This window comes from Phasianus colchicus, chromosome 3, assembly GCF_987193195.1.
Source record: "Phasianus colchicus chromosome 3, bPhaCol1.hap1.1, whole genome shotgun sequence".
Taxonomy (NCBI): Eukaryota; Metazoa; Chordata; class Aves; order Galliformes; family Phasianidae; genus Phasianus; species Phasianus colchicus.
In genome coordinates, this window is record NC_143438.1 from 44,726,109 (window position 1) to 44,738,498 (window position 12,390).

A 12,390-nucleotide genomic window follows, 5' to 3' on the forward strand; every position below is an offset into this window, starting at 1 on the left:
ATGGCCATCACCATGTATCATGTAAGCAACAGAACAAAATAAGTTTCCTTACGGAAATAATTTTTCTTTGGTGGAAGAGAAAGTAGTGGAACAGATGGAGAGGAACAGAGAATAGCTAGAACTTCGTTTGCATACAGTGTAACTATTCAGAGCTGCAAACCTACAGTCAGTAATGCACTTAACCCTCATTAATGTTCCTATGCTACTGGGAAGTTGAAGGGATTGGAAGACATAGAACAAGTTATTTTCAAGATTTTTTTTTTTTTTTTTTAAGTTTTAAAAAGTAATATGGCTGTCAACACCATATTAGAGTCTGTTCTTCTCAAAAGAAAATACCAGAAAACAAATTTTCCCTTTTTCCCATATCTCCAAACTAGCAGTAAGAACCCAAATTAGATTGCTGAACAGCACAGAGCACTGCAGAAAGCTGATTTGTCAGTTAGCATTCTTTATCGTACAAGATCATGAAGTGAACATAAACAAGAGAAAGATATTTCTGCAACCTGGCTCATGAAGCTATCTGTCTAATCAGAGCTTGAATAGTTTGAAAGGCCAGATACCCATTAAGTGGGATGTAAAAGAAAGAGATGGGAAACTACCAGAAGTGTCTTAATGCAAGCAAGCTCATTGCTGCTGTCATCAAGTGATGGAACTCACTCAGATTTCTCCCAGAACAATACTCCACGAACAACAGAACTACTTTCTGAAACCTGAAGGCAGGGGAAAAGTGCTTTCTATCTCTATTATTTTCCAGCCCCAGTGATGCAAGACGGGGCAAGAAGAAGGTGGTTTCAGTATCCTTAGCTTTTGCCTCTAACATAAATCATAATTGTGCCTCTGTATGGATTATGGCTTTTCTTGGCATAAAACGGAGTGAAACCAATTGCCTTGCAACACTGTATGCTCAGCTGCTTCAGAAAGCTCCTTGAAGCTGAGGAGAGTTTCTTCATTTGCTGCTTGCAAAAGATAAAAGTGCAAGCTGCAGATAAAAGGACGCTTTGTCACACCGAGGGAGATAACCCAAAATAAGCCACAGTGAAGTCATACCAGCTCTCAATGGCTCCCAGCCTCTCTTTAAATTAATGTTTAGGTTTTATAGGAGGTGACAGTAAAGGTCCTCAACTCCATAGCTAAGCTACCAAGCACAGTTCAATGATCTGCTTGAGGAACTTCCCAGGATTTCTCCAGGTTCTGGAACAATAACTAACTTGAAAGTAAAAAAAAAAATTATGTTAGCTGGGCTCTGACTTCTGCTATTCTGTTAATAAAACTATTCAGTGTCATAATGCAAAATGCAAGATAGAGTTTGTGCTAATATTTATTTCATGCCATCTGTCACTGGAGTCTAAGTAGAATCTAATGATGTAGCTAAAACATAAGAGTCTGGAGACTAAATGACCAATCAACATTTATACTGCTCCATCTGCAAAAGAACATGCAAGAGAAAGAAATGCCAAACATTCACATCTAGCTTATTCCTCCATAAGATTAAAAAAAGTCAAAAGTAATTTGTTCTGGATGTGAATATTAACACTGGTACCAGGTTAATCATTACATATTTGGTGATCAATAGCTCTTTCCAATTGTAAAAGAGGACCAACAACACTGGTCTTTCAGGCAATTTCACCATTCTAAGGTAGTCTGAACATGGCAAATGAGTTCAAGCAGAACTTATTTTCATGCATCTGAAAGCTCAGCACCAAGGAAGAAGCTCTAACTCAGCTATTCCCAGGTGCCAGTGCTTCAGCAAAAGGACCCCCCTACCTTGCAAAGTTAGAGCTGCAGGTTTCTGAGTTTTATAGCAATTTAAACAGACCCCCAGTGACACAAATGAACTGCTGCTTGAGTCTACAACCGATAACCTGTGTTTAATAAAGATGGGCATTTCATTTTCAGTATATGCTTTTAATTTTAATTAAGTGGTAACTAAGTCACACCCCCAACTAGTGCCAAATAAACTCTGATGCTTCATACAAGCACTCATTTAGGCTGCTTATTAAAAGTCCTTTTCCTCAAAGAAGCTACCTATTGCGCAAGCCTGGTTGGAATAAAACCTTACACGAATGTGGCTTGTTGCATCCAGTTTGCTTTCTTACACAACATCTGTCCTAAGTCTTGCTGTCTGTAGTATTCAGAGTTCAAAAATAATTTTGAATAATCATCTGAGAGGGCGAAGAACACACAAAGAGATGGCAATGGACATGCAGAAATCCTTCTATCTTTCAGATCCAGATGTCATCCTTCTGAAAGGATGAATGGCTCTCTGACCACCCTCTGGCACACCAGCCAGGCTCAGGGCTTACTAGGAAGCAAATCAGAGAAGGGACTCACACACCATACAGCAAAACACTGACACCACCACAAGAATGCCACCACGGTCCTCTGGGTACTGAGGAAAACAACTGTACTCCTTGACTTTTTAAGGAAAGACAAAGCATTTAGGGAGAAAAAGAAAGGACAGTGAATGGGTTTAGAGCTGCCTTCCCAACGCAGCATTCTGCCATAGCTCAAACCCTGCAATTTCCCCTGGACAGTTCTTCAAGCTTGCGCTGCGACCTACAGAATTCACACAGGATGAGACGAAGGTTGGCTGAGAATCTGTGGTTTTAATTAAAGAATGAAGAGCAGCAAGTGACCTTCAACATCTCCACAAGCCTGAAGAAGTCACAACAGGTGAGACGCCTTGAAGTCTCGCATTGTTTTAAAGACCTGTTCCTCCAGGGACCCCATCCCACTGAACTTGAGTTGGCAATGGGTGCTGAGCCCTTCCCAGCTGCACACCCCCTGCGGGCAGCTCACCACATCCAGCCGCAGGGGCTGAGATGTGAGCAAGCTGCTGTCAAGCTGCACGCTGAAATCCACCCAAGCGCTTCAGAACCAGGATAGTGTCTCCCCTCAAGTCTTCCCACATCGATAACGGTGGATTATTGTAATGAACACTAGTGATTTCTTATAGACACGATGACCTCACCCTTTCCCCTCGTTCCAAGATTAAACAGTTTTTCCTGGAACGCTGTGACACTTGGGCTGTCGCACATCTGTCTGATAGCTTTGTGTTCCTACGAGCATCACAACTCACTCGCTGCTCTTTATTAGTGCTGCTTTATCCCATCGGCTCTCCTGGAACTCAGAGGCATGAAATTCCCATCTCCTTCCACACCCACAAAACAAAGGTGCAGAACACGACAAGGGCTGCCGGGCTGCTTCTACAAAACACCCAGCCGGTCGCGTGAGGAGATAAACGGAATAAAAGGCAATAAACGGAGTAAAGAGGAATCAAATAGAATAAAATAAATGGAATAAAATGGAATTATTTCGCTCCCCACCAGCAGCCCGGTCCTTAAAACCGAACAAAAGCACGCACACGAGCCGAACCCGGCCGTGCCACGAGCTGCCCGCCGCCGTGCCCGCCGCTCTCGCCCTCCCTTTGTTGCCCGGTGCCACCTGTGCCGCGCCACGCGCGGGCTCCACCTCGCCGTGGCCGCGCTCCGCTGACAGCCGCCCGCAGGGCGCCGCGGCCGCCGTCAACGGAAGCTCCGGCTCCGAGGCGGGCAGCGCGGCGCGGCCCCGGCGCCGCTCCCCGGGCGGGCAGCGCCCCGCCGCCTCTCTGCCTCTCTCCCTGCCTGCCTCCCCCCGGGGAACCGCCGCCCGCCGGCCCTCGGCCAGCCCGGCGGCGGGTGACAGCGGCGGCCATGGCTCCGCGCGGCGCCGACGGGCTGACAGCCGCCGCGCCGAGCAGGGCAGCACCTGAGGGTGCCCCGCCGCGAGGAGAGCGAGGGGCGCGGCCGAGCCTTACCTCCTCCCGGCCCGCAGCTCCGCCGCCGCCGCCGCCTCCCGCCGCGCGCAGCCGCTCAGCCCCGGCCCCGCTGTGGCCGTCGGGTTTGAAAACAGCCCTCCTCCTCCTCCTTCTCCTCCTTCTCCTCCCCCGCCCGCCCGCCCGCCCGGAGCTGCCGCTCCCTTCCCCCGCCCGCCCTTTGCACAGCGCCGCTCCCGGAGCGCGGCTCCGTGCGGCTGCCGTTGGCCGCGCCCCGCCCACGTGGCCTCGGCCCGGGCACGGGACGGCCGTTGGGAACGAGGGGTGCGGGCGCGCTGCGCTCCGCTGCCCGGCGGGGTAACGGGACCCGGGGCTGGGGCGAGAGGGAGGGCGGCGGAGAGAGGGACGGGACGGGCGGCGCGCAGGCGTCGCGCCGTTTTGGGCGGCTGCGGAACGTTCTGGAAACGGCGGCGGTGCGGCCGGTGCCGGGCGGGGACGGGGCGAACGGACGGGGGCACGAGCACAGCCGCGGGACGAGGAGCCACCCCGGGCCGGCGGCCGCCTCCTCCCGCCCCAGCGGCGCGGCCGCTCCTTCTCCGGGGAGGGGTTTTCCGGCGGCGATGGCGCAGTGAGTTTTAACAGCCGGCGCAGTGCGCATGCGCGGCCCGGAGAGCGCCGCGCATCCAAATGAGGCGGTGCGGAGCGCGGCGCTCGCGGCTCGTGGGCGCGGGGTGGGCTGTGAGTGCGGGTGTCTGAGGCTGCCGGGCTTCTGCGCACCGCCGCCTGGCCGCTGCCTCGCCTCGTTCCTGTCACCCTTCCCGCTCTCCCGGGGCCTTCATCTCGTGAGGGAGCTACGGGTCTACGCTCCAGAGCCGGGCATGCCCTGCAACGTGAAGCTCGAGCCCGCTCTCCAGTCTTCAAACAGAAAAATCCCTTAAGAAATCCTTCATATGTACTATCCACAAATAGGACTTATTCAGAATTAAAGGATGCTTTGAAAATTTAAACATTTTTAAATTGAGCGGGCAGGTGTTCTGTTACTTTACTTGAGTGACCTATGGGTGTAGCAAGGAGTAGTAATGTGTTTCTGTGATAAAAAGAATAATTGAAAATACGGTTCTATTGCTCTTTCCTACAACCAAAGGTATGTCAGAATGGCTTGGGTTGGAGGGGACCAATGCCATGCCATGGGCAGGGCTGCCCCCCAGCAGCTCAACTGCCCAGGGCCCCATCCAACCTGGCCTTGAGTGCCTGCAGGGATGGGCACCACAGCTCTGGACAGCTGTGCCAGCGCCTCACTGCCCTCTGGGGGATTTTCATACTAATTGAAATCTCTCATCTTTTAGTTAAAAGCCATTCCCCCTTGTCCTTTCTCTATCAGACTGTGTGCTGTTCCTCGTGCCCCCCATTTCTGATGGCCAGAAGTGCTGGCGCAAATATGGAGGCTGATAAGAAGTGGGTGCTGACTTCCCTCTGTGCAGAGTTGGGAGGGACCTCTGGGATTCAAGCCCAATGCCCTGATAAAGCAGGTTCCCTCCAGTAAGTTCCACAGGACAGTTTCCAGGTGGGCCTTGAATATCTCCAGAGGAGACTCCACAACCTCTGTAGGAATACCTTACTTTCATGAAGGCTAACTATTGTTGTGCATCCCCTACATGGCCTGCTGCTGGTAGAGGCTGGCATCACATAGCCCAAATACTCCCATGCCGCACGTCATGTTGTTGTTTAGGTAAACGTGTCTAATTTGCTTTCAGGAGTTTATTGTGCTGGTCATGTTTTGTAACAGAGCTGCCATCCTTTCCTCTCTGATGCAAGCAGTGCATGACGTGCTGTCAGCTGACCAGAAGCAGGTAAGCAGACGCCAGTGACCATGCAATAAAAGGGAGCTGCATTTACCTCATGTTCTTTTATGTTTGGTTGATTACAGAGGTCATTGCTTGAGGTGCAAGCAGGCTGACGTGCAGGCAGGCTACACACTGCCAGCCTGAGTGGAGTATTTCCCAAGGCAGTAAGTATTTCCCAAGACAGAGTGTTTGTTCTTCTCACAGTACTACATAAGGCACAGTGTGATTCATCCTCCAGCAATGACAGGCTGCAGGTGCAGTGCATGCCGTAATACTGCATTCCCCTTCTTGTACATCAGCACAGGTAGCATGCAGTTCCAAGAGCTCCATTTAAGTTGGTGGGTATTCACAAGCAGCAGCAGCTGAGGTAACAGGAAGAATCTTGCTTAGCAGATGCTAAGATTTGTAATACCTGTCAGTAACTTGGAAAAAAAAAATGCAATTCCTTAAGCCTTTTAGAAGAATTTGTTTGAACTCATAAAAAGCAATAGCTACTTCTACATTTGTTTCTTCTCCTTGGCTCCAGAGTTCCTCCTTTTTACATAGCACAGCTGCAAAATTCCTTTGTAGCTGTACTGTGTTGACTTGTGCAATACTTTCCTTGATTTGCCTTCCCAAGCCAAATATCATCAGCTGAGAAAACTACTGGGCTGAATCAAGATAAGCATGTGCAGCAGCTGGTCAAACTGTATCATAGCTGAACTCAATCTAGTAACTGGAAGACTGCAAATCTCAAACTGCAGTACTAAAATCTAAAGATAGGAACCTTTTGCAAATTCTTAGAACAGTGTTGTGCCACTGAATGCATGTGTGCTGACCTCTGGCAGATAACCAGTAAATCAGCTCATAAACCCACTTTAATTTACTCTACAGACAGAACTGAATTTCATTGCTTCTTCCTATTTGACAGGATAGTTCCAGGTAACATTTTTCAGTTACGGAGGTCACAGAAATCCTTTCCATTATCCAGTGTCAACTAGTGGAGTTTCCCATTACTCCTAACTTTATTCCATCTTTACCAAAGGAAAAAACTACCACCCACTCTCTGCTCAGTGGATTGTGTGTCTTCTGCTCCTGTGTTAGAAAACTCCACTTTTCTTTCCCAAGACTCAACTTATTTTTCTTAAAACTTTCTTTGCTCTAAGTTGTCTTTTTTTCCACCAGTTAAAGTGCTCTTACTTGTACAGAATGAGTACAGCATGAAAACTCTTTAATCTTTTTCAGAGTAATAGGTTCTGTTACTGCAGCTTTACCAGCTTAAGGAACATACTGGCTGTTGCTGTAGTTAATTCATATTTCATTTAAGTCACCAGCCACAACTTTTACAGTTCAAGGTACTGAACAGTAGAATTGAAACTGCAGAGCTGTATTTAATTATTTGGCATGTTAGTGTGAGCTGCCCAGAATTATTATCAGTAATCTTTTGCTATTTAGGGTTGAGAATAGTGGAAACTGTCTCTATAGTATTTGTATAATCCAAAATCCTTAATAATACTAGCAAAAACTAACACAAATTTACCTAGAGCTATTCAAGAATATTAAAGAGGATATGGATATATTAATTACTGCACTATTCTAAAGCTCTTATGCAACAATCATTTAAAAAAATCGTCACATTCCTGCATAAATTATTGGGAAATTCACTAAGTATATGCCATGATTGGATTTACTATTATTGTAAAACTGAAATTCTAATAATTTTGTAGCTAGTAAGCAATTACACATAACCAGTATCGCAGTAGATTTCTAATTGAGATACTTGGAATTTTAAATGCTTAAATTTCATCAAAACCTGAAGTTGAGATGGTGACAGAGTAGTAATTACTTGCTTTATTCCTCTTCAAATTATTTCAGTTCTGTAGCTGCCCCTACACTATTCAATTTGAACAGTAGTGTATTGGGTTTGCATCTGGCAATAAAGAACAGAAGTTATCCTTTTTCAGGCAAATGATTTGCAGACCAGTCTTTTTTTTTTTTTAATTGTCTTTAACATTTTTTTAACCAGGAGAAATACTTCAATTTCACACTTTTATATTAGTTCTTAAATTTATATTAGTTTGCCAAATTTGAAATTTGGTCAGCTTTCTTACTTTTCCAAAGAACCTTCACTCAAAAGTAGTTATAAGAATTTTCAGTGGTAAATCAAAAGATGACTGATGCATCACTGATCACAAATGGACTCATTCAGCGAGTCACCTTACGGTCTACAGAAGCACTTTTTGATAATCTGAATGATGATTAGGCATCGCAGCAGCTTAGATCATGGTAACCAATTCCTTTTGCTTCCTCCCCTTCCCCTCCCCCAAATATTAACCGTATGTCATTTTACTGAGATTAAAATTACTTTATTTCCAGACAGTTTAACATATATTACAAAACTCCTTAGAGGTCAGCTCGAACTCCAAAACCTGGTCCTTTGGGTGGTTCAGTCAGAGATGTTAGGCCACCAGCTGGCTCACAAGAAAAACGTCCGCTCCTGAAAAACAACAGCAGTTTTGTTCACTACTGGTATTGTATGATATTGTATTCATTCATTACTGGTATTTGGATACTGTTTAATCACTGGATAGAATATAGTTACAAAATGGCTTAAGGCTGAAGCCACTTTTTTCATTTGTTCTTATTCATGCTTCAGAAATGTGGGATGCTACCCTTAAATCAAAAGGCTTCCAAATTCAAGTAGTGTCAAATAGCTTTGCACATGAAATGCAAGATAGGATTTATTTATTTTTAGATATGCAGAAAAGTGATATTGGTTCCAGTAATCCCAAAAGCAAAATCCAATTGTATCAGTATTATTTTTGTTAAAGATGTATCCCTGTATTCAGAAACCATAACTTCAAGATTATCCTTGTACTCTAATAGAAAAAATAAAATTATAGCAACAATAGGAATAAAAGAGACACCCAAGTCAAATGGTGCTAATTAATTCTGCCATTTGGACTAACACAGAACAATAGGAAATAATAAGTATGTAAAGCTCAAAAGAAGCCTTTCACAGATGTCAGATCTTTCTGGTATTTGTTGACTTCCATCATCTAGGCAAAAAACAAAAAACCAGAAAACAATGGGCAATGCCATTCAACTATTAGGTAATAAGTCAGAACTGATGCATTCCCATTTGATTTTTCTGTAGTCTGTCATCAGGAACATGACATTTGTCCGTTCACTGTTCTTTCTACATATTCTAAGTCAGAAAGATCTGCAAAGGCAAATAGCTTAAGCAGGAATTTAGTGTTCATTCTCAAGAGGAGAAGCCTTCAAGTAGTTGGCCACTGTTATACAAATATGGCGTACCTTGGGCCAGGCTTGGGAACTTTACCAGCCTTTAGCTCATCAATTATGTCTTCGATATCTTTGGGTGTTAAATCTTCCTGTTAATGAAAAAAAAGAAGACAAAAGGTCAGCAAATTTGTTAATTGTATTAATTGCAGTATTTACAATTAATCAGATTAGTGACTCTCATAGTTGAGATTCTACCATAGGTAACTCTGATCCTGTCCATTAATATATGTGTACTGGTTTGAAGAATCAGGAAAGCTAAAACCTTAATTATGACATAAAATATAAATTTCAATATTGTTATTATGTATAGTTGCAGAAATTATATTAAAACAAACAGTTCACAGTGGTCATCTCTAACAAGGGTTTGAGGTTTTGGCTTCCTTAGTATACAGTGAGCTGGATCTTTGGCTACCCATTAGATGCAGTGTTGTTGCACATACTGCAAACTGGCACTGGCTGTGACAAAAAAAAACTGGGTGCATACAACAGAACAGTTTTAAAGAAATTAAATAACTCTTATTTAAATACTGTATTTATTGAATGCATAAATTCCTTTGGTTGGATGGCATCCAAGTAGGCCATAATTCAGAAGTCTAAGGCTCAAAAATAGCATTAAGCCAGGACCATACTTTCCAACAGACCATTCTAAACTTACCACATATCTATTTAAAAATTCCAGATTTAGAGGTAGGCCACTATTAAAAATAAATAAATAATAAAATAAATAAATTGAACTTCACACATCATTGTGTAAGTCAAGACAGTATCCAAAATGAAAAATACATGAATTTCATTTTACTCTTATTATCATGTTCCCTTTTTCCTACTATGCCAAAGTAGGAAAAAATTAGTTTAGCATACTGGAAAGAACACACTGACCTAACCACACATTCATTGATGGCCTATGAAAAGACTGCTGCCACGTCATAACAGCACTCCCAATGTTCATCTCTGCTCAGAAATGATGAAGCTATTAGAAAACATGGTTTTTGTTCTCTGCAAACATGTAACCTTCATATACACTGGAAATTGTAGATATTGTAGAAGAGAAGGAAAAACCATCAGTGTGAACAGCATCAGTGATATGTCATCCAAAACTATTACAGAAGGCTTTGAAGAAGTGGCTGATAAGGAAAGACTTCCAAAGCATAGAATTGCTCAGGTTGGAAAAGACCTTAAAGATCATCGAGTCCAACCACAACCTAACCATACTACCCTAACAACCCTCTGCTAAATCATGTCCCTGAGCTCCACATCCAAACTGTTTCTAAACACATCCAGGGATGGTGGCTCAACCACTTCCCTGAGGAACCTATTCCAGTGCTTAACAACCCTTTCTGTAATGAAGTTTTTCGTGATATCCAACATAAGCAACCCTGGCACAACTGGCTTCGAAAAGATGCCCAGAATAACTATGGCCATTACTTTACAAATGCAAATAAAGGAAGCACTTGAGAAAAGAAACATCTGAATTTGCTTTCCATCACTTAGTAATTAAGTAGTACTGTGTATGGCAGATACTTCAGAAATGCAACAATACACATCTTCTAAGATATTTTTTAATTCTTCAGCACAAGTCATCACTTCCATCTAACAAGTACTGGAAAGAAACCTTCTAGATAATATTATAGAATTTCAGTGATTTCTGTTCTTAAGCTATGAAGTAAAAATTACTGCCTCTTACAATTCTTTATATAGATAAGATATTCTGAAGAGGATCAAAACTTCTATAGTGGTACACCTAAAGAGAGGTTCTCAAGAAGAGAAACAATTTCCATTCAGCATTTATGTTAGCATTCAGCAGTACCAAGTAGTTCTTAAATGGGAGAAAGGGCACACACGATATAACAACCTCATGCTTAAGAAAATGAAATACCAAAATCAGTGTTTAGGTGTGATGCAGTGAGTTAGACACACACTGCCATTCTGTATGGTTATCTATACTGTATGGTAACAAGTTCAATCTGTGCTATGAACTAATAATAAGCTTCATACTTTAGGATACGAAAAACCAACTGGCTGCCCAAGTGATTGTCAGTAGAAATTGTGCTGTGAAGCACTACGTTTTAGAGCTTTAATAATCATTTATTAATGCTAATGTTCCATAATCTTAGCTCTGAACATCCTGCTTAATGGTAGTTTGGACTTCTGTTAACTTACCATTCTTGCAAAGCCGTTAAAAACATGACTGATTCAAAGTTTTTCTTTGCAGCAGGAAAAAAATCACAACAGAAAATAACATTTTGCTTTATACCACCAAGTGTAATGCTTTCTGGATTTTCTCCACAGTGTCTATACAGCCTTATACAGCAGAAATCTTTTTCTTCCTTTCCATTATAAGACTACTTAATGACAAAAGCAAGCTGCTGGTGCATCAAGAGTATAATCTGTCTGCATTATTTCAAATGACCAAAACAACAACAGAGAAAACCAACAACCTCACCTCAAACAAGACCTACAGCAAAACATATACAGAATTTTCTTGAATCGATATGTTTTAGGAGAGCTGGTTTCACTGTGTGGAAATGCAAAAAACAAGCTGACTTTTTAGCAGATGATGCATTTTAGTAATTTGTTGAGTGAATGATGTAAATTAAAATTTGGAGACTACAGTGCAAGTGATATACAGCTGCTTAAAAAAATCCAAAAGGAAAATAAACATTCTCAGTCTGAAAGCCACCTGTGAGAATGTTCATTCTACTGTACAAGTATGCCAAAACACTACTTCCACAAGAATATCCACGATCTCATCATCTCATTACAAAAACAGAAGCATTAACAGTGTGTTTGTATAGAAACCAGGAGGCACCAACAGATTATCATACAGATGAAGCGTTCTAGGAAGAAGCCAAGAAAGTAAAAGATTCTAAGTTAAAAGCTGACCCTGCCAATAGGAATTTAAAATAATTGAACAAAACCAGAATCTGAAAGAATGAAAACAGCCTACCAAAAAATTTTAGTTTCTTTATATAAATATACACACATATATACTTATACATATATACTTATATATACTACTTATAGTACTTACATAATAGTTGTCATTTATTTGTACCATTGGTGCATTTACACAAGCACCTAAGCATTCCACTTCTATCAATGTGAAGAGTTTATCAGGTGTTGTTTCCCCAACTTTAATACCTAAAAAAATATATATAATAGATTCAGCAATGGGTATGGAACAACATTAAGATATTCATTATTGATTCCATCATAATTATCTCATTACTTGTACTTCAGCTACCAAAGCACTGATACAGTTAAATCCTCTTAGACAAGTCCAAAAGATTTCTGTTAAAGATTGTAACAAACTGTGAAGTCAGTCTTTGGACATGTTTTTGAGACAAAACTTACAGGTTTGTTTTATTGAAAAATAATCTTAAACTGACAGTTCTGAAAAACAGAACAGCTCTACTCAGGAACGTTTTTAAGAATTGATACAACAGAATGGAAAAATAAGGAAGATAGAGCTTTCATATGTTGATGTTAAATGCATTCGTATTCATT

The 12,390-nt window shown here is 42.5% G+C and overlaps 3 protein-coding genes across 6 annotated transcripts in view; 1 reads left to right on the top strand and 2 right to left on the bottom strand.

Moving 5' to 3' along the window:
* ANKRD12 (ankyrin repeat domain 12) overlaps positions 1-3,927 on the bottom strand; it is a 61,605-nt gene extending 57,678 nt beyond the window's left edge. For both annotated transcript variants that reach the window (XR_004166276.2, XM_031588947.2), the window contains exon 1: positions 3,797-3,927. The gene's annotated coding sequence lies outside the window, so the exon portion shown is untranslated. The remainder of the gene's footprint in view (positions 1-3,796) is intronic.
* Positions 1-8,073, top strand: LOC149918543 (uncharacterized). Its single transcript, XM_090138296.1, has 5 exons — positions 1-21; positions 3,892-4,382; positions 5,541-5,604; positions 5,682-5,762; positions 7,954-8,073. The coding sequence occupies exons 1-4, from the start codon at positions 1-3 to the stop codon at positions 5,709-5,711; spliced, it is 606 nt and encodes a 201-aa protein (XP_089994422.1). The 3' UTR covers positions 5,712-5,762; positions 7,954-8,073.
* Positions 7,919-12,390, bottom strand: part of NDUFV2 (NADH:ubiquinone oxidoreductase core subunit V2) — a 16,183-nt gene continuing 11,711 nt past the window's right edge. For all 3 annotated transcript variants that reach the window (XM_031588948.2, XM_031588951.2, XM_031588949.2), the window contains exons 6-8: positions 11,915-12,024; positions 8,896-8,972; positions 7,919-8,074 (exon numbers count right to left, since the gene is read on the bottom strand). In XM_031588948.2, coding sequence (XP_031444808.2) covers positions 7,981-8,074; positions 8,896-8,972; positions 11,915-12,024 — 281 coding nt within the window. In that variant the 3' untranslated portion in view covers positions 7,919-7,980. The remainder of the gene's footprint in view (positions 8,075-8,895; positions 8,973-11,914; positions 12,025-12,390) is intronic.

Coding starts and splice junctions, on each gene's coding strand:
- LOC149918543 (XM_090138296.1), top strand. CDS start 1: ATGGCCATCACCATGTATCAT. Junction 22..3,891: donor TGGCCATCACCATGTATCAT/GTAAGCAACAGA, acceptor GTTTGAAAACAG/CCCTCCTCCTCCTCCTTCTC. Junction 4,383..5,540: donor TTTCCGGCGGCGATGGCGCA/GTGAGTTTTAAC, acceptor GTTTTGTAACAG/AGCTGCCATCCTTTCCTCTC.